The following is a 20,216-nucleotide window of genomic DNA, read 5'->3' as shown; positions in this document are numbered from 1 at the left end:
TTGGAGATGGATGAAAGGATTATTTCAGGTGCATTGTCATTTGTATCAATAATCTTCACAACCACCTTGGAATGAGAGACAAGGCCTCCTCCATCCTCAGCTTCAATGATCATATCATAGCTCTTAGTTGTCTCAAAATCCAGATGACCTTTTGTTCGGATTTCTCCAGTCTGGGGATCTATTGAGAAAATCTGTTGGGCAATTTTGTTGATGTGACTGAAGGAATAAGTAATCTGTCCATTTATACCTTCATCTTCATCGGTGGCATCTAACTGTAACACCAGTGAATTGACTGGGACGTTTTCAGCCATGCTAACATGGTACAGCTCTTTTTTGAATAAAGGAGCATTATCATTAATGTCGCTGACACTTATTTTTATGACAGCTGTTCCAGTCCTTACAGGTTGACCTCCATCCAAAGCTGTTAATATGATTTCATGAGATGCCTGCTGCTCTCTGTCCAGCATCTTCTGTAATACTAGCTCTGGGTATCTTCTACCATCACTGCTTACTTTTTCACGCAGATTGAAATAATTGTTTTCAGAAATTCTGTAGGTTTGCAAAGAGTTAATTCCAATATCTAGGTCCACAGCATTTACAAGTACAAATTTTGTCCCAGGTTGGGTTAATTCACTTATTTCTAAATTAATAATGCTCTTGGAAAACACAGGAGGATTATCATTAATATCCTGAATTTCAACCATCACTGGAAACACAGACAAAGGATTTTCAGCCACAGCTTCAAGGCTTAGTAAACAACTGGATGCTGTCTCGCAAATAGTCTCTCTGTCTATTCTGTCTGAAACATAGAGGTTGCCATCTTCCAGGTTAACATGAAACAAATTGTCTGCACCTACAGATGAGATGCGAAATTTTCTCATTGTCAAATGCTTAATATTCAGGCTCAGGTCCTTAGCAATTTCCCCTACCAAGAAGCCTTTCTTTGTTTCTTCAGGAATAGAATACCGAAGCTGACCAGAAATAGCCTGAAGCCTACAACAGAGTAATACAAAGCAGATTACTTGCCATTCCATTGTACTCCAAGTTCTTCTGCCTTTGATGTCCTGGAGAACCATTGTAAGAAGTTCTGATCTGTGCAGCAGAAATATCCTCCACGTCTACTGTCAATGGATCAGGATATACTGTACAATCCACTGTCTTTGGGAGCTTTACAATCCAGTGTATAGAGGAGGATGTCTTTCCTTAGTCTGCGCCGTCTATTTACTAAAAACTCCAACGGACCTCCACATGTAACAATGTCACCGTACTGGGCAACAGCGACACACAGTGTCTCAACTAGGAACTGCAGGTCTGCTGCGGCTTTATTATAAGAATTTACATCCTTGATACAATTCAGCATCTGTGTCATCTGTATTTAACATACAGTATACAAACATACTCTGCTTTACATAGTAACATAGTTCATAAGGTCAAAAAAAGACCAGCGTCCATCAAGTTCAACCTATAACCTAATGAGTCCCTACTGAGTTGAAATAGATCTAGAATCCATAACCTGTAATGTTATTATTCTCCAAAAATGCATCCAGACCCCTTTTAAATTCTTTTACAGAGTTCACCATGACCACCTCCTCTGGCAGAGAATTCCAAAGTCTTGCTGCCCTTACAGTAAAGAACCCCCATCTGTGCTGGTGTAGAAACTTTCTTTCCTCTAGATGTAGAGGATGCCTCCTTGTTATAGATACAGTCCTGGGTATAAATAGATCATGGGAGAGATCTCTATACTGTCCCCTTATATATTTATACATAGTTATTAGGTCGCCCCTAAGCCTTCTTTTTTCTAAACTAAATAACCCCAATTCTGATAATCTTTCTGGGTACTGTAGTCCTCCCATTCCCCGTATTACCCTGGTAGCCCGTCTTTAAACCCTCTCCAGCTCCACTACATCTTTCTTGTACACTGGGGCCCAGTACTGTACACAGTATTCTATGTGTGGTCTGACTAGTGATTTGTACAGCAGTAGAATTATTTCCTTGTCATGGGCATGTATGATCTATTGATCCCATGATTTTATTTGCCTTGGCAGCAGCTGCCCGACACTGGTCACTACAGCTAAATTTACTATTAACTAAGACTCTCAAGTCCTTTTCCACGTCAGACGTCCCAAGTGTTCTCCCATTTAATACATAATCCCAGCCCGGATTATTCTTCCCCATGTGCATTACCTTACATTTATCAGTGTTGAACCTCATCTGCCACTTCTCAGCCCAAAGCTCCAACCTATCCAGATCCATTTGTAACAGTGCACTGTCCCCTATAGCGTTTACCGCTTTACAGAGTTTAGTATCATCTGCAAAGATTGCTACTTTATTATTCAACCCCTCTACGAGGTCATTAATGAATATATTAAATAGAACAGGTCCCAAGACTGACCCCTGTGGTACCCCACTAGTAACAGTCACCCAATCAGAATAAGTACCATTAATAACCCCCCTCTGTTTCCTATCATTGAGCCAGTTACTTACCCACTTGCACACATTCTCCCCCAGCCCAATCCTTCTCATTTTATGCACCAATCTTTTAAAAAGGCAAATTTCCCTGGGCTGAGATCTGCACTACAGGACATAGACTGGGGGGAGGTGTTCTCAAATACTGATACAGAAGGTAAATGGGACATCTTTAAATCAACTCTAAATAACTATACAGCTAAATATATACCAAAGGGGAACAAATATAAACGATTAAAACTAAATCCTACATGGCTGACACATGATGTTAAAAGAGCAATAAACAACAAAAAAATAGCCTTAAAAAAATACAAATCTGATGGGTCAGCTATATCATTTAAACAGTACAAGGAGCTTAATAAAATCTGTAAAAATGTAATAAAAACAGCAAAAATTCAAAATGAGAGACAGGTGGCCAAAGAAAGCAAAACTAATCCTAAATATTTTTTTAGATATATAAATGCAAAAAAAACAAGGACAGAGCATGTAGGACCCCTTAATAATGATAATGGGGAGGTTGTCATGGGCGATCAAGAGAAGGCGGAGCTACTGAATGGGTTCTTTAGTTCTGTATACACTATGGAAAAAGAAGCTGAAATTGGCCAGGTCAGTGCTGGTAACACATCATGTAATGTACTGAACTGGCTTAATGTAGAGATGGTACAAGGTAAGTTAAGTAAAGTAAATGTAAGCAAATCTCCAGGGCCGGATGGACTACACCCAAGAGTTCTTAGAGAGGTAAGTTCAGTAATATCTGTACCCTTGTTCATGATATTTAGAGATTCTCTGGTGTCTGGTATTGTGCCAAGGGACTGGTGCAAGGCTAATGTGGTATCAATCTTCAAGAAGGGCTCTAGGTCTTCGCCAGGCAATTATAGACCGGTAAGTCTAACGTGCATTGTGGGTAAATTGTTTGAAGGACTTATAAGGGATTACATACAGGAATACATAGGGGATAATTGTATTATTAGTGATAGCCAGCATGGGTTTACTAAGGATAGAAGTTGTCAAACCAATCTAATTTGCTTTTATGAAGAGGTGAGTAGAAGCCTTGACAGAGGAATGGCTGTGGATATAGTGTTTCTGGATTTTGCCAAAACGTTTGATACTGTCCCTCATAGACGTCTGACAGGTAAGTTAAGGTCTTTGGGCGTGGAAACTTTAGTTTGTAACTGGATTGAACACTGGCTCATGGATCGTACCCAGAGAGTGGTGGTCAATGATTCGTACTCTGATTGGTCCCCGGTTATTAGTGGTGTACCCCAAGGTTCAGTACTGGGCCCGCTGTTGTTTAATTTATTTATCAATGATATAGAGGATGGTAGTAACAGCTCTGTTTCTATCTTTGCAGATGACACCAAGCTTTGTAGCACAGTATAGTCTATAGAGGATGTGCATAAGTTACAAGATGACTTGGATAGACTAAGTGTCAGGGCATTCACTTGGCAAATGAGGCTCAATGTGGATAAATGTAAAGTTATGCATCTGGGTACTAATAACCTGCATGCATCGTATGTCTTAGGGGGGATTAAACTGGCAGAGTCACTGGTAGAGAAGGATCTGGGTGTACTTGTAGATCACAGACTACAGAATAGCATGCAATGCAGGAACAATTAACAGCTTTAAAACAGGGTTAGATACATTCCTGGAACAAAATAACATTAATGCTTATGCAGAATTATAAAACTACATCCCTTCCCCTTATCCCCTTACACCCTTCACTTCAATTCCCTGGTTGGACTTGATGGACGTATGTCTTTTTTCAACCATACTAACTATGTAACTATGTAACCATATGAAATGCTTTGGAAAAATCCAGATAGAGAACATCCAGCGATTGCCCCTGGTCCAGTCTGGAGCTCACCTCCTCATAAAAGCTGATCAGGTTAGTTTGACAGGACCGATCCCTCATAAAGCCATGCTGATATGGAGTCATACATTTATTTTTATCAAGATACTCCAAAATAGCATCCCTTAGAAAACCCTCAAAAATACAACAGAGGTTAAACTAATAGGCCTATAATTCCTGGGGTCATCTTTTGACCCCTTTTTAAATATTGGCACCACATACGCCATGCAACAGTCCTGGGGAACAGTCCCTGTTACTACAGAGTCTCTGAATATTAAAAATAGGGGTCTGTCTATTACATTACTTAAAGGGGTACTCCGATGGAAAACTTTTCATTTAAATGAACTGGTACCAGAAAGTTAAACAGATTTGTAAATCACTTCTATTAAAAAATCTTAATCCTTTTAGTACTTTTTAGCAGCTGATTGCTACAGAGGAAAATCTTTATTTTTTTAATTTCTCTTTTGTGTTTTCCACAGCGCTCTCTGCTGATACCAGATGCCCATATCAGGAACTGTCCAGAGCAGGAGAAAATCCCCATAGCAAACCTATGCTGCTCTAGACAGTTCCTGACACGGACAGAGGTGTCAGCAGAGAGCACTGTGGACAACACAAAAAAGAAATTCAAATAATAAAGAATTTCCTCTGTAGCATACAGCTGCTAAAAAGTACTAAACGGATTGAGATTTTTTAATAGAAATAATTTACACATTTGTTTAACTTTCTGGCATCAGTACATTTAAAAAAAAAAAAAGTTTTCCACCGGAGTACCCCTTTAATTCCTTTAGAACACGGGGGTGAATGCCATCTGGACATGGCGATTTGTCTATTTTGATTTTTTGTAGGCGGCACTTGTAGTATTACACAGTAGTTTTTCAATTTAAAATATTTTGGGAAATAAATACATGGATAGTAGACACATGCATGAACACACACACACGTATACCTGATATCCACCAACAATGTACAGAATTGACCATTGATGACCATAGAAGAAAGAAACAAACTTGACACTGCTAGTCTACCAGGAGTAGTATTTTGAAAATTAGAACAATAGGATGAGAAAATAGGCACAATAGGATGAGAACATTTTTCACAATACTACTCCTTTAACTCCTCCCCATCTGTAACCCTTTATTTGCAGCAGGCTCTAAATAGACAAAATTGCCGTTCTCTCCACTCAAGAGTAATAATGCTGACAAATGCAACTTTTCAACATTTTCTGATTACAAATAACACTATTAAAATCAATGGGTCGCATGGGTTGTTCAGCATCATCATTTCCAACAATAGTCGTTATTGTTGTGAAAGTTGTTCAACTCAGCTATGGAACAATTTTGATCTCAACTTTTGAGGGATGGCCTCTCATCACATGATCCTGTTGTATTTCCATGGATTACTTAAAGGGGTACTCCACCCCTAGACATCTTATCCCCTATCCAAAGGTTAGGGGATAAGATGTCAGATCGTGGGGGTCCCGCCACTGGGGAGCCCCAGGATCTTGGCTGCAGCACCCCCGTGTCAGTACTGCAAAGAGCAAGCTCCTTCTGTGCGTAATGAAGGGCAAAACAGGGGCCGGAGCATCGTGACATCATGGCTCCGCCCCCTCGTGATGTCACGGCCCATCCCCTCAATACAAGTCTATGGGAGGGAGCGTGGCAGCTGTCACGCCCCCTCCCATAGACATGCATTAAGGGTGCGGGCCGTGACATCACAATGCTCCAGCCCCTGTATCGCCCATCATTACACACAGAGCGAGCTTGCTCTTTGCAGTACTGACACCGGGGTGCTGCAGCCGAGAATCCGGGGGTCCCCAGCGGCGGGACCACCGCGATCTGACATCTTATCCCCTTTCCTTTGGATAGGGGATAAGATGTATAGGGGCGGAGTACCCCTTTAAGTAAAATCTGTCTTTGCCATGTTTGCAATGTTCAGGTTAATACAAGGAATTAGAGGAGTGAGTTGCAGCAACAGGCTTTAAAATAGAACTACCTGACCTTACAGACCTTGTCTGCGATATTTTTTTTTTTATTATACATGGCTTAGGGTGGATTAAAGGAAATCTGTCACCAGTGTCACCTGCACTAACCTATCGGTACCGACACTGGTGACACTGATGATAACGGTACTTACCTTGTCCCGTTCCGTGGTGGGGATCTCTGGTAATCTTGTCCATTAGCTTCTGCTCCGGGCACCCGGCTTGGGGCATGGGCGGAGCTTAGTGATGTCACCACTGCGAGACCCAGTAGAGAGCATCAGCGGCTCCCAGCTGGGTCCTGCTCCTAGAGAACAGCACCGTTGACGTCATTAAGCTCTGCCCATGCCCCAAGCCAGGCCAGAACTGAAGCTTAATGGAGAAGATTACTGGAGATCCCCGCCACAGAACGGGACAATGTAAGTATCGTTGTCATCGGTGTCTCCTGCACTATCTGTGGGTACGGACAGGTTAGTGCAGGTGACACTGGTGACAGATTTTCTTTGAGTATAAAAAGGAAGGGATACTCACCTACCTGATACCCCACAGCTGCCATTTTGATGGCTCCCAGGCCCATTGGCCAATCTCTTTAATTCCTCTGTTTATGAATAAACAACAATGACCTATATTTTTTTGCTTCATACATTAGTTACATTACATTACAACATCACCTTACCAGACATTGTACAGTAATAGTAAAGAGTAGTTGTACATTATTTTGTTAGGCATTGACTGCTGTATTAGCAAAGGGGGTATTGTATGATTGTTGTTGAAGGAAAGTATTTTTGTTGTATATTACATGATATAATTGGCTTTATTTTATTATTTTACAAGGATAGCTCTTAATACATGTTATAGTGTATATACTACACCTGCTTGAGAACAGATAGAGAGGTGGAAGTTAAATGCAGTGAAGGATCCATTTACCCTGTCAGAATTACTTAGTCTTTACTTTTTATGGACACTTAAGCAAATAAAAATAATTAAATATTTTATCAGAGTTAATAGTTATTGATTTTGTGATTTCCTAACGATAGATAAAAACAATACTTCACTCACTGTCGGTATACAGCTTGACACATATGGTACGCAATTCTTAGAAATATGTTTCCCACCATTAAATGATTTAGTAATGGGTTTAAAATAAACATACACAAAGAGGATTTTTTTTATTACATCTAAAAAGTGCTGGAAAAGTTATGGATGTACATGCCATTCATAGTTGATGATATGTATAAAGGGTTCCAGATCAGGTTATCTGATAGTTCTTCTCTATAGTTAACATGAATCTTTACAAGGAGTGCTGTGCTGCTTCTCTTGCCCACTAGGCGCACAAATATAGGTAAAAGTCTCACCAGAGCCCTGGTGCCTGAGGGGGTCTAAGTCCCCTCTGCCACATAAGAAGGTAATATATTATAATTCATAGATGGGAAAACCCTTTTACAAATGTTACAGTTATTGACAACTCTTCCTGAACATAAACTAATTTAGAAAAAGAGCTGTCAATAACTGTGAATACTATGAATCCTTTCAGTATCTGAACAACAAGTAAACTAAACATCATATGATAGTAGGTTTATCTAGGCAGATGTGTATCTCTATTTCAACCATACAATGCAACTATGTAATTATGACTTTTATCATTCGCATAATCCTCTCATGAAAGGATAGAATTCCTGCTACATTGTAACAGGACTTAGCAAAGGAGAATATACAATAGTGCCACATAATTGTTCCAAAAACTCCCTGCATGCATCTAGTGTAGGACCTTACAAGAGAGGGTTGCGGTGCACTTTTAGACCTTACACTAACTAATAGGCCAGATAGAATCTGAATTAAGGGCTCATCTTGGTGATAGTGACCACAACATAATGGGGGAGATTTATCAAAAAATGTCCAGAGAAAAAGTTGCTGAGTTGCCCATAACAACCAATCAGATCGCTTCTTTTATTTTTGAAAAGGCCTCTGTAAAATGAAAGAAGCGATCTGATTGGTTGCTGTAGGCAACTCAGCAACTTTTCCACTGGACAGGTTTTGATAAATCTCCCCTAATAAGTTTTCAGTTATTTTATAGAAAATGTCTACTAGTGGGACTACAAAAACATTAAACTTCAGGAAGGCCTATTTTCACCCCGCAAAAGGGGACCTTAGTGACATAGATTGGGATTATGTCTTCAGTAATAAAAGTACACAAGCTAATGGAAATTTTTTAAGAGCATCCTAAATAGATCTTGTGGGTAACGCATACCCTATTAAAAGTAGGAGAAGACCAATTTGGTGAACCAACACCGCTAGGGATACGACAAATGATAAGAGGAAAGCATTACAACTATTAAAACAAGAAGGAAGTATAGGCTTTAGAAAATTATAAGAAGATAAATAAATTATGTAAAAAAAGTAAAAGAATTAGCAAACATTTTAATGAAGAAAAAGTAAGATGAACCTAAAAATATGTTTCTCCTACATAAATAATAAAAAAATTAAAGCTGAAAATGTTGGCCCCTTAAGAAATAATCTGGGTGTAATGATGGGGGAACACGAGGAAAGGGCCAATCTGCTAAATGCCTTCTTCTCTACTTACACAGAAAAAACCCAATATCAGATGACATAAGAAAGCAAATTTTACCTGTTTAGCCCAACAAAAGGTGTTGCGCCACCTTGTTAACATTAAAACCAACAAAGTACCAGGCCCAGATGGCATCCATCACAGATTTTGCTGAATTATGTACTGTGATTGACAGACCCTAATTCTATAATGTCAGGTAATCACCACAGATAAGGATAACAAAATATTACAAAGGGATCTGGGGAAGCTGGAGGCTTAGGCACAGACATGGCAAATTAAATTAAATGTATATAAAGGTTATGCTCTTGGGCTCTAAAAACAAAATTAACAAATATGTGCTAAATATTAAAACATTAGGAAAAACCTTTACTGAGAAGGACTTGGGGGTACTGGTGGACAGTAAACTCATGCCAGGAAGCTTCTGCCAAGGCTAGTAAGGTAATTGGATGTATCAAGAGAGGCATAGAGGATTGTGAGAAGAACATAATTTGGCCTCTGTATAAAAATTTTTTTCTCTGTTATGGGACAATAGGTATAGGGGGGTGGTTCACCTTTCTCTGAACTCTTGTCTTCAACCTATGTAATTACCATATTTATTTGCGTATAACAGGCATTTTTTAAGCAACATTTTTAGCTTAAAGTCTATCTGTGTGTTATATGCCGATAAACTCTTTCTGGCCCCGCAAAAGCTGCTGCAGGTAAATCATGTAACTGCAGCTGCTTCTGCAGGGCTAGAGTCCTGCCGCCACCCAATTCCCTCCCCATCCCCGGCTTTCATAATTAACTGTCCAGGGGCACGTTCCTGGAGGCTCCGGCGGTGTCCTGCGCTGTCGCTGTGCGCTGATGAATGACATCAACGCGACATCACTCGTCATTCCACAGCGCACAGCAATGGCGCAGGACTCTGCTGGAGCCTTTAGGAGTGCACCCCTGGATAGGTAAATATGAAAGCTGGGGATGGGGAGGGAATCGAGCGGTGGCAGCGGGACTCTGGCCCCGCAGAAGCCGCTGCAGTTACTTGAACCTCAGCGGCTTTTGTGGGGCCAGAGTTTATTGGGGGTATATACACACTTACATGCACCCTCATTTTAACAAAGATATTTGCTTGGAAATTTCTTTGGAAAAATGAGGGTGCATGTTATAGGCCGGTGCGTGGTATACCCCGGTAAATACGGTCCATGTTACCCACAATTATCACAGTGTGGCTTTAATTTTTCAATAGCACTATAACAAGTTACTTTTAGAAAAACTTCATAAACTTTTCCCATTATGTTAGTGTTCATCATAAGACAACCATCAAGCAGAAACTGCTGAAGAATAATGCATATGGAAGCAAAGACCAACAGCACGAAACATGGGTCAGTCAAATATGTTAAAAATGAAATCTACACATTCTAGTAATCTATAAATAGAACCCATCACTACAACAGACATAAGACACCCTAATAGAGGTTTATAGTTAGTGTCATTTAATCCATAAAACAACCCCCCCAAACTGGCAACAGAAAGCTGAAAAAAGTTGAGTCACATGATATATCACAATATCCTTCCCAGAAAGCAGCAATATAAAGCATCAAGTGATAAGAGGCAGTGCTTTTAGTTCAGCCTTCTGTGTTTATTGTGTGGACACCGCTACATATTTGCCAATAGTGTCAATTTAGCAAAACAATCCAGAAACAGGGTGGAGTTGGCTTGAACACCCCCAAAGTGGACACATGCTTACTATTAGAACTCTTTTTCATTACTGTACTGATGTCTTTATTTTATTGCCCATTGTAATAGATGAATAAAAGGAATAACTTGTGTGTTATTAATTTAAAATTATATACACTTTATCCCTTTATGCCAATAAATGTATTAACATCTTTTAATAGTATAATGATAAAAAATAAAATAACTACATAATTTTACTATTTCATAATGTAATTAATACATACCTGAAGCAACTGACTGTCCTCAAATAAATTATCTTTTCCAATCCCTGAGTCATCGGCATCTATTAGACTATCCACAGGGACATTGTGCTGAGGTTTAAGGAAAGAAAATTCTCTCCTATTTGGATCCAATGTTACACAAACATCATAGGAATATGGCAGAGGTAATGTTCCATTATTGAATAGTGAGGTAAACCTGGGATCAACCTGTGGATATAGACTTGTACTCATGGATCCAAATGATGTAGAAGATTTGGACTCTTTGTACTTAGAGACAACTGCGATAATCACAGTTAACATAAATAGGAAGGAAATCAATGCCAAGGCTATTACCAAGTAGAATTTTAGATTGGACTGAGATTCTTCTTTGTTAGACTGACTGCTCAGTTCTGGAAGGACCTGATGGAAATGATCAGCGATCACCATGTTTATAGTGACTGAAGCTGAGCGGGATGGAATCCCATTGTCTTTCACAAGAACCACAATTTCATGTTTCATGGTGTCTCTTTCTTGAAATATACGAGATGTCCTCATCTCCCCTGTGTACTGGTCAATGGTGAAGAGTGATGGTTCTGAAGATTGTAAAAAGTAAGACAACCAGGCATTGTGTCCAGAGTCAGCGTCCACTGCTACCACTTTAGATACTAAAGAGCCTTGATCAGAGGTCCAAGGAACTATGTCAAATGTTGAGCTGTCGCCATCTGGTGATGGGTACAGAATCACTGGTGAATTATCATTCTGGTCTACTATACATATTCTTAGTGTTGTACTGCTGTTCAGAGATGGTGATCCGTTGTCTCTGGCTAAGATTTGGATATTATATTCTCTATGCCTCTCATAATCAAATGATCGCTGAGCATAGATGACCCCACTCACTGGATTCATGGAGATGTAGGAAGACATGGGATCTTCTTCATTACTCTTAGTTACTATAGAATATGTTATCTTAGCATTGTCTTCACTGTCCATGTCTCTTGCTTGAACACTAAATATTAAAGCTCCTGGTGAATTATTTTCTGGTATAAATGCAGTATAACCTGATTTCTCAAACACTGGAGCATTGTCATTGACATCTGATATATCGAGTCTAATAATTTTTTTAGAAGTCATTTCAGGAGAACCTTTGTCTGAGGCTTGTATTGTAATGTTGTAGGATGATATTTTTTCTCTGTCTAAACTACTTTTCGTAACTATTTTATAAAAGTTTCCTCTTGACAATATTAATTCAAAGGGCAGATCTTCTTTTATTATACATTGGACCTCACCATTTTCTCCTGAGTCAGGATCATGAACTTGAATCAGAGCCACCACAGTTCCAGGGGCAGAATCCTCAGGAATAAGATCTGATGATGATGTTATGGATATTTTAGGGGCATTATCATTTTCATCTGTTATTTCTATTAAAATTTTAGCATGAGCAGCTAGGCCTCCTCCATCTTGTGCTTGTACTGATATTTCATAATATTTTGTCATTTCATAATCTAAGAGTCCTTTTGCTCTAATATGTCCATTTTGGGAGTCAATATTGAAAGCCAGAAGAACATTATCTACCCTAGTACTAATAGAGTAAGTGATCTCTGCATTGACACCTTCATCTTCATCACTTGCACTGACCTGCAGAATTGTTGAATTCACTGGTATATTTTCCCTAACACTTACTTTATATACATCCTGTGTAAATACTGGAGAATTATCATTGAAGTCAGTAACAATGATATTTATTATGGCAGTACCTGTCTGTACAGGATTTCCCCCATCAGAAGCTGTTAGAATGAGTTGATGCTTGTCTTGTGTCTCTCGGTCTAGAGGTTTCTCTAGTATAAGCTCTGGAAATACACTGCCATCAGTGCTGACCTTCTCTCCAAGAGCAAAATACTGGTTTGTACTGAGTCTGTAGTTTATCAGAAAATTTACTCCTATATCTAGATCTTCTGCTTTTTGTAAAACAAATCTTCTTCCTGGGGAGGAGGATTCACTCATTTCTATTTTAATTGTATCAATAACAAAAGTAGGAGAATTGTCATTTATATCCTGAATGTTAATCTTTACACTAAAGTCATTTAAGGGATTTTCCACCACAGCATCAAATGTAAGGACACAATCGGCTGCAGCCCCACACAATGTCTCCCTGTCTATCCTATCAGCAATGTATAGGTCTCCATTATCCAGATTTATACTGAAATATTTCTCAAAAACTCCATTCACAATGCGCAATTTCCTTCTGGACAGATCCTTAACATCTAAGTGTAGATCATTTGCTAGATTCCCAACAATAGATCCTGTTCTTAATTCTTCATTAATGGAATAATGAATCTGACCAGAGACTGAATGACACAGCCAGGAAAATAAGAAGGGAAATATTACTTGCCATCTGAGTCCTTGCATTGCTTGTCCTTCCTGCACTTGTAATCCAGCCATCCTTCTTCTTACCAGAAATATAATAGTGGAATTCCTTGTTATTTTAATGATCCAGCAAAAAAGAAAAAAATCCTTTTTTTATCAGTCCAATATGCAGCACATCGTAGAGAGAAATGCTGTCTATTTCTTTTTGTAGTTAAACACTGTCTGCATCATGGAGGTGATTCTGGATTTACAGAATATTTTCCTTATTGGTGAACAGCGGCGCTCTGAGGCGTACATAGGGAACTACAGCATCAATGCTCTTAGATGCCATTTTATTTGAAAACTGAACTAATTGCACATAGTATGAACCAATATGGTGAATTATAGTGAATGTGGCTACACCCTAATTTATTATTAAAAGTGGGGAAAAAATAAGCAACATATTCTACCAGGGTCAGTGGCAAGGAATGATCTGCTGCTACATTAAAATAGGACTAATTCATTTGTCACTTGATTATAGGCACTGATCTATATAAAGCACTGAGTAGAACAAACCCCAGTAACTTCAGAAGACTAAGAATTGGAATTGGAAGTTGGTTATAAAACTCTACTCTCTTAATGTGTAACTACTGTAAAAGCAATAGTTGTTGGATTCGCATTGTAACCTTTATTTTAGTTACTGCTATTATATATTATCAGCACTTTTTGAAATAGATTAAGGGTTTGTTCACACGCTATTACTAGCAGCGGGTTTCCCGCAGCAGGAAAGCCAATGCGAGTTACGCTACCATTCATTTGAATGGGTCCGCGGACAGTCTGCAAATCTGACACTATTGCGGACTGTCTGTGGACCCATTTAAATCAATGGTAGCGTAACTCGCAGTGGGATTCCCGCAGCGGGCAACCCGCTGCTGGTAATAGCGTGTGAACGCACCCTAAAACTTCTGAAACACACAACATAGTGTTAAACAAAGCTAACCAATCATTTACGAAGGATCCCATCATCAACTTGACAGACTAAACTGGCAGATCAGCAAAGTAGGCTTATGTAAATTGGCAAATGATCAGGTGTATTTGGCCCATCATGCCATTCATGTATAGTTTCAGTCAACAATAGCCAAGAAAATCCTATCTCACAGATGACATCTTTTGCAGACAATAGTCCACAATTGTCCATCTCAAATAACTGCAACATCCACATACAACATCAAAATGATCGAAATCTGCCTTTTTAGACGACTTTTATCTCATGTGTTTGGGCAACTTTAGTTCAAGTAACCCTTCATGGAACATGTGTGTTTTTTCACAGCAGGAATACCGTTCCCATTAGCAGGACCAGCCCTTAATTGAAAATTGTGGGTTTCCCACTCTTTTTTTTCCTAGGACTTGACGCCCGCTGTTATCCCAAATTGTTGTTTATATTTTTGTAACCAAATATGTTACTGTTTATATAGATATAGATTAGGTTTGAAGAAAGAATTAAGTAATTAAAAAAAAAAAATGATATTACTGCTGTTTACTGTTCTAAAGACACATCAGTTGTTTGATATTGATCTCACTGAGTTTCCTAAAGCCCAAGACTGGTGCATTATGTCTAAAATACTGATACAGGTGTAATACAAACATCATTAATAGCAAAGTCTTGTATGTCTTCTCAGCAGTGACTGGTAGAATGGACAAAAGTAGGCTATCAGTCCCTCCTGAGTAGCCTGATCCCTCATAAATACAATGTACTTCTAACTATTGGTCTGCTGTACTCTTCTATGGTTCCTATTAGCCAAACAACACAAAACGTATCTATGTTATTATTACAGAATGTTATTAAGAATGTTATTAAGAATGGATTTCTCCCTATGTTATGAAGTCAGATCTGGTTTGCATTGTATTACACTTTTAAATAGAAATCTACTTGGCAGTTTCACATTTTTGGCATTTTATATTTTTGAACAGTATGCAGACTTGTAAAAGAAGTTCTTACAAGCCCCATATACTTGTGTTCTGATGCTAATGACCATACGGAATGCCCGGAAGAGGCTTCTGGCTGAGCAGATAAATAAGGATACTTCAAATAAATGGCTAATTTATATGCTGAGATCAGGAATAGAGATGAGCGAACTTACAGTAAATTCGATTCGTCACGAACTTCTCAGCAGTTGATGACTTTTCCTGCATAAATTAGTTCAGCTTTCCGGTGCTCCAGTGGGCTGGAAAAGGTGGATACAGTCCTAGGAGACTCTTTCCTAGGGCTGAATCCACCTTTTCCAGCCCACCGGAGCACCTGAAGGCTGAACTAATTTAAGCAGGAAAAGTCATCAACTGCTGAGCCGAGAAGTTCGTGATGAATCGAATTTACTGTAAGTTCGCTCATCTCTAATCAGGAACAATACCTGTCCAAAACACATTGGCATTTTTTCCTGATTTATACCCACTCTTTTATGGACACGTTTTAACATGTTTTATGGAAAGTGGGGGAATCCAGCTATTTCTTTGAAGTAACCTATATTTTTGAACATTATTTTATCCCATAAGAAGATTTTTTTAAATTGATTACTATGCTATAGGATATGTTAATATTTTCATACAGCATATGCTTATATGTTACCCTGTGAATGGCTAATAGGGCAACTGCCCTAACAACCTACAAAATGAAACATTAAATAGCCTTAGTGTCCTAGTTACCTAGTTCATAAGATTGAAAAAAAGACAAGAGACAGTCAAGTTCAACCTGTATCCATATTGTGTACCTACTGTATTGATCTAGAAGACAAAAAGGCTAAAGAAGTTCATGCCAATTGCCCCATACTAGGGGAACTAATTCCTTCCTGACACCAAATATGGCAATCATATGGCAGAAAGCTTCAAAAACATACTGATAGGTTTAGATTGTGAGACCCAATAGGGACAGGGACCAATTTGAGTGTACAGCGCTGTGGAATATGTGTGTGCTATATAAATAAAAAGTTATTATTATTATTAGTCTCACTGCTCTTACAATACAGAACCCCCATCTCTGCTGGTGTAGAAACCTTCTTTGCTCTAAACATAGACGATGCCTACTTTTTATAGGTACAGTTATGGTACAAATAAATCATGAGAGAAATCTCTGTACTGCCCCTGATATATTTATACACTGTTATGTACAGTTATTCAATTCACTCAGGTTTCTCTGTCTATACAAGCTATGGATAGTAGTCATGTCATAGGACATCCATGGAATCCTTATCAATAGGACACCCTCTCTTTATTTTTCCTCATCTATGCAATGATCATTATTGATTGATACTGTAACTTAAGGAGAAATTTATTAAAAGCATCTAAAAGAAAAGCTGTGGTTGTTGCCCATATTCATCAATCAGAACTCAGCTTTCTTAATTAAACTGCTCTGGTAAAATGAAAGCTGAGTTGGAATTGGTAAGTATGGTCAACAAAGATTGCTTTTCTTTTAAATTACTCTTGCTAAATCTTCCCTTTTTATAGTGTTTAACAATGGACATTAAAGTAGGAGGGGAACGTAGGAGAATGGGAATTTGGCATTTTATTAGGAAGGTAAGGCTCATGCTGGTAAAATATTATTTTGGTACATCATGGGAACAAGTTGTGAAGTTTCTATACAATGCACAACAAACAAAACATTATAAGTAGATTGGTTCATGCTTGCTCTACAGAGTGTCCAGTGTGGTAACTACTATTGTCACCCACAGATACAGTGCCTAAATCAAAGTACCATATGCTTACCAATAGGAACTCTCATACAGTTACTACAGTACATAAATGGCGCATTAACAATATATCATCTGGATATTTATGGCATATCCACAGGGCCCTGCCAAATCCCTCTGAATTTGGTGGGAGGCCAAAAGCAGCCAATTGGACTGTTTTACGCAGTTTATTTAACTTTCATTAACATTAACAATGTAGCACCACAAGCTAAGCCATGTACGTAACCCTCGAGTTCCAAAAGTGGCATAGCTTACAGTGCTATGCTTTTATACAACTCCCATTAACTGAATGGCTGGTGGCTGAAAAAAGGCCGGAGTAAGTCCCCCTGACTCAATATTGAGATAGGTGCAGCTTCCAGAAGGGTGATACTTAAGGCATTTACAGTGGATATGCCATGAATATCCCAGATAGAATTATCCCTTTAGGGCTAGGCTTCTACAGAGACCATTTTTTTGCATATACAATAACTAAAATATCTTTGTGCAGCTCAAACTAAAATGTTTGTACCAATAGATCAATGTTATCTACATTTTCCTTGTGTCTTCATCTGTGAAAATTACTCATTCTAACAAAAAAGGTCATTATTCTTAGGCCAGTTTGTAGCCAACTATCTATAAGCTTGCAATGGTTTAAACTACTTGTAGGTACATGCTTTCCCATATAAATGTTATGCTGCAGTTTTTTTGTACCTTGCTATCTAGAACAATGTAGTCTGGCCATTAGTCATGGTCCATAACAGAACTGGATAGGTGCTTTATTTCTGTTTCTTAATGTCAACAACTAAACAGAAACTGGTAGAAATGTGAGGACCGGCAATTGCCATGGAAAACATCATGAAAACTTCAATTCTACCAATTTTACAGTTTCTTACTCCGAAACGTTATAGTAAAAGTATGTCAATTCTAATACAAACCACATCATAACACAAAACTGAATGATCATGAGTTGTCTTTGCAAAGATCATCTCGTCATTTATGGGTCTTTGTTGAACTAACTCATTTTATTTACAGTTATCAAACTCACAAAGGCATTTAAGATAGAGTATTAGCAATAATAAATAGCTATGTATGTATAACATGTCATTTTAGAGTTTTTTTTAGAAACCATATAGGTTCACATAAATGTATTTGGAAACAGAAAAAGTTTGATAAAAGGTAATAAAGTAAATTTGAAGAAAGGATGCTGAGGGCTAAAGACTAATGTTTTCTTATATTTACAAATTAACAATGTACCGATGTCATGAAACATACCTGAGACGGCAGATTTTCGACTGGTGGACAGTTATTTGTTTCACTTCCTATCCCTGAGTCATCGGCATCTATTAGACTATCCACAGGAACATTATACTGAGGTTTAAGGAAAGCAAAGTCCCTCTCACTTGGATCTAGAGTCACACAAACATCATAGGAATATGGCAGAGGTAATGTTCCATTATTGAAAAGTGAGGTAAACCTGGGATCAACCTGTGGGTATAGATTTGTACTCATAGATCCAAATGAAGAAGATTTGGACTCTCTATATTTGGAGACAACAGCAATAATCACAGTCAACATGAAGAGAAAGGAGATCAATGCCAAGGCTATTACCAAGTAGAATTGTAGGTTGGACTGAGATTCTTCTTTGTTAGACTGACTGCTCAGCTCCGGAAGGATTTGATGGAAATGATCAGCGATCACCATGTTTATAGTGACTGAAGCTGAGCGGGAGGGAATCCCATTGTCTTTTACTAGAACCACAATTCCATATTTCATGATGTCTCTTTCTTGAAATATACGAGATGTCCTGATCTCCCCTGTGTGCTGGTCGATGGTGAAGAGTGATGGCTCTGAAGATTGTAAAAAGTAAGACAACCAGGCATTGTGTCCAGAGTCAGCATCCACTGCCACCACTTTAGATATTAAAAAACCTTGATCAGAGGTCCAAGGAACCATCTCAAATGCTGAGCTGTCGCCCTCTGGTGATGGGTACAGAATGACTGGGGAATTATCATTCTGGTCCACTATGGATATTGTTAGTGTTGTACTGCTATTTAGAGGTGGAGAACCATTGTCTATGGCAATAATGTGGATAATAAATTCTTTATGCTTTTCATAATCAAATGATCGCTGAGCATAGATGACCCCACTAACTGGATTCATGGAGATAAATGAAGAAATGGAATCTTCTACATTACTTCTATATATTATAGAATATGTTACCTTAGCATTGTCTTCACTGTCCAAATCTCTTGCTTGAATACTAAATATTGAAGCTCCCGGTGAATTATTTTCAGGGACAAATACAGTGTAACCCAATTTTTCAAACACTGGAGCATTGTCATTGATATCTGATACATCAAGCCTAATAACCTTTCTAGAAGTCATTTGAGGAGAACCTTTGTCTGAGGCTTGTATTGTGATGTTGTAGAATGATTGTTTTTCTCTATCTAAATTACTTTTTGTAACGATTTTATAGAAATTTCCTTTTGCTGATATTAACTCAAAAGGTAAATCCCCCTTTATTATACATTCAACTTCACTATTTTCTCCTGAGTCTCGGTCATGAACTTTAATAAGAGCCACCACAGTTCCAGGAGCAGAATCCTCAGAAACAATATGTGATGATGAAGTTATAGATATCTCAGGAGAATTATCATTTTCATCTATTAGTTCTATTAATACTTTAGCATGAGCAGCTAGGCCTCCTCCATCCTTGGCTTGGATAGAAATTTCATAATTTTTTGTTATTTCATAATCTAAGAGTCCCCTTGCTCTAATTTCTCCATTTTTGGAATCAATAGTGAAAGACAGAAGAATACTATTTGATTTAGTACTTATAGAGTAAGTGATCTGTGCATTGACACCTTCATCTTCATCACTTGCACTGACCTGAAGAATTGTTGAATTCACTGGTATATTTTCTCTAACACTTACTTTATATACATCCTGTGTAAATACTGGAGAATTATCATTGAAGTCAGTGACAATGATATTTATTATGGCAGTGCCTGTCTGTACAGGATTTCCCCCATCAGAAGCTGTTAGAATGAGTTGATGCTTGTCTTGTGTCTCTCGGTCTAGAGGTTTCTCTAGTATAAGCTCTGGAAATACACTGCCATCAGTGCTGACCTTCTCTCCAAGAGCAAAATACTGGTTTGCACTGAGTCTGTAGCTTATAAGAGAATTATTTCCTATATCCAGATCTTCTGCTTTTTGTAAAATAAATCTTCTTCCTGGAGAGGAGTATTCACTAATTTCTATTTCAATCTTTTCATGTACAAATATAGGAGAATTGTCATTTATATCCTGAATATTAATCTTTATATTGAAGACATTTAATGGATTTTCCACCACAGCATCAAATGTAAGGACACACTCAGCTGTA

The 20,216-nt window shown here is 38.3% G+C and overlaps 1 protein-coding gene across 38 annotated transcripts in view; it reads right to left on the bottom strand.

The window, feature by feature from the left end:
• LOC130267280 (protocadherin gamma-A4-like) overlaps window positions 1–20,216 on the bottom strand; it is a 357,909-nt gene that overhangs the window by 34,288 nt on the left and 303,405 nt on the right. Inside the window, exon 1 of one of the 38 annotated variants that reach the window (XM_056516779.1) lies at window positions 18,104–18,433. The exons of 34 other annotated variants lie outside the window; for them this stretch is intronic. In XM_056516779.1, the coding sequence (XP_056372754.1) occupies window positions 18,104–18,406 (303 nt within the window). In that variant the 5' untranslated portion in view covers window positions 18,407–18,433. Of the gene's footprint in view, window positions 1–1,026; window positions 1,191–13,154; window positions 13,224–18,103; window positions 18,434–20,216 lie in introns of those variants that run through there. 3 more of the 38 variants (XM_056516784.1, XM_056516785.1, XM_056516792.1) reach the window with 3 other exon arrangements.

The sequence above is a fragment of the Hyla sarda genome, chromosome 4 (genome assembly GCF_029499605.1).
Source record: "Hyla sarda isolate aHylSar1 chromosome 4, aHylSar1.hap1, whole genome shotgun sequence".
Lineage (NCBI taxonomy): Eukaryota > Metazoa > Chordata > Amphibia > Anura > Hylidae > Hyla > Hyla sarda.
The sequence above is the reverse complement of the archived record's forward strand: the minus strand, read 5'-3'. Positions and strand labels throughout refer to the sequence as shown.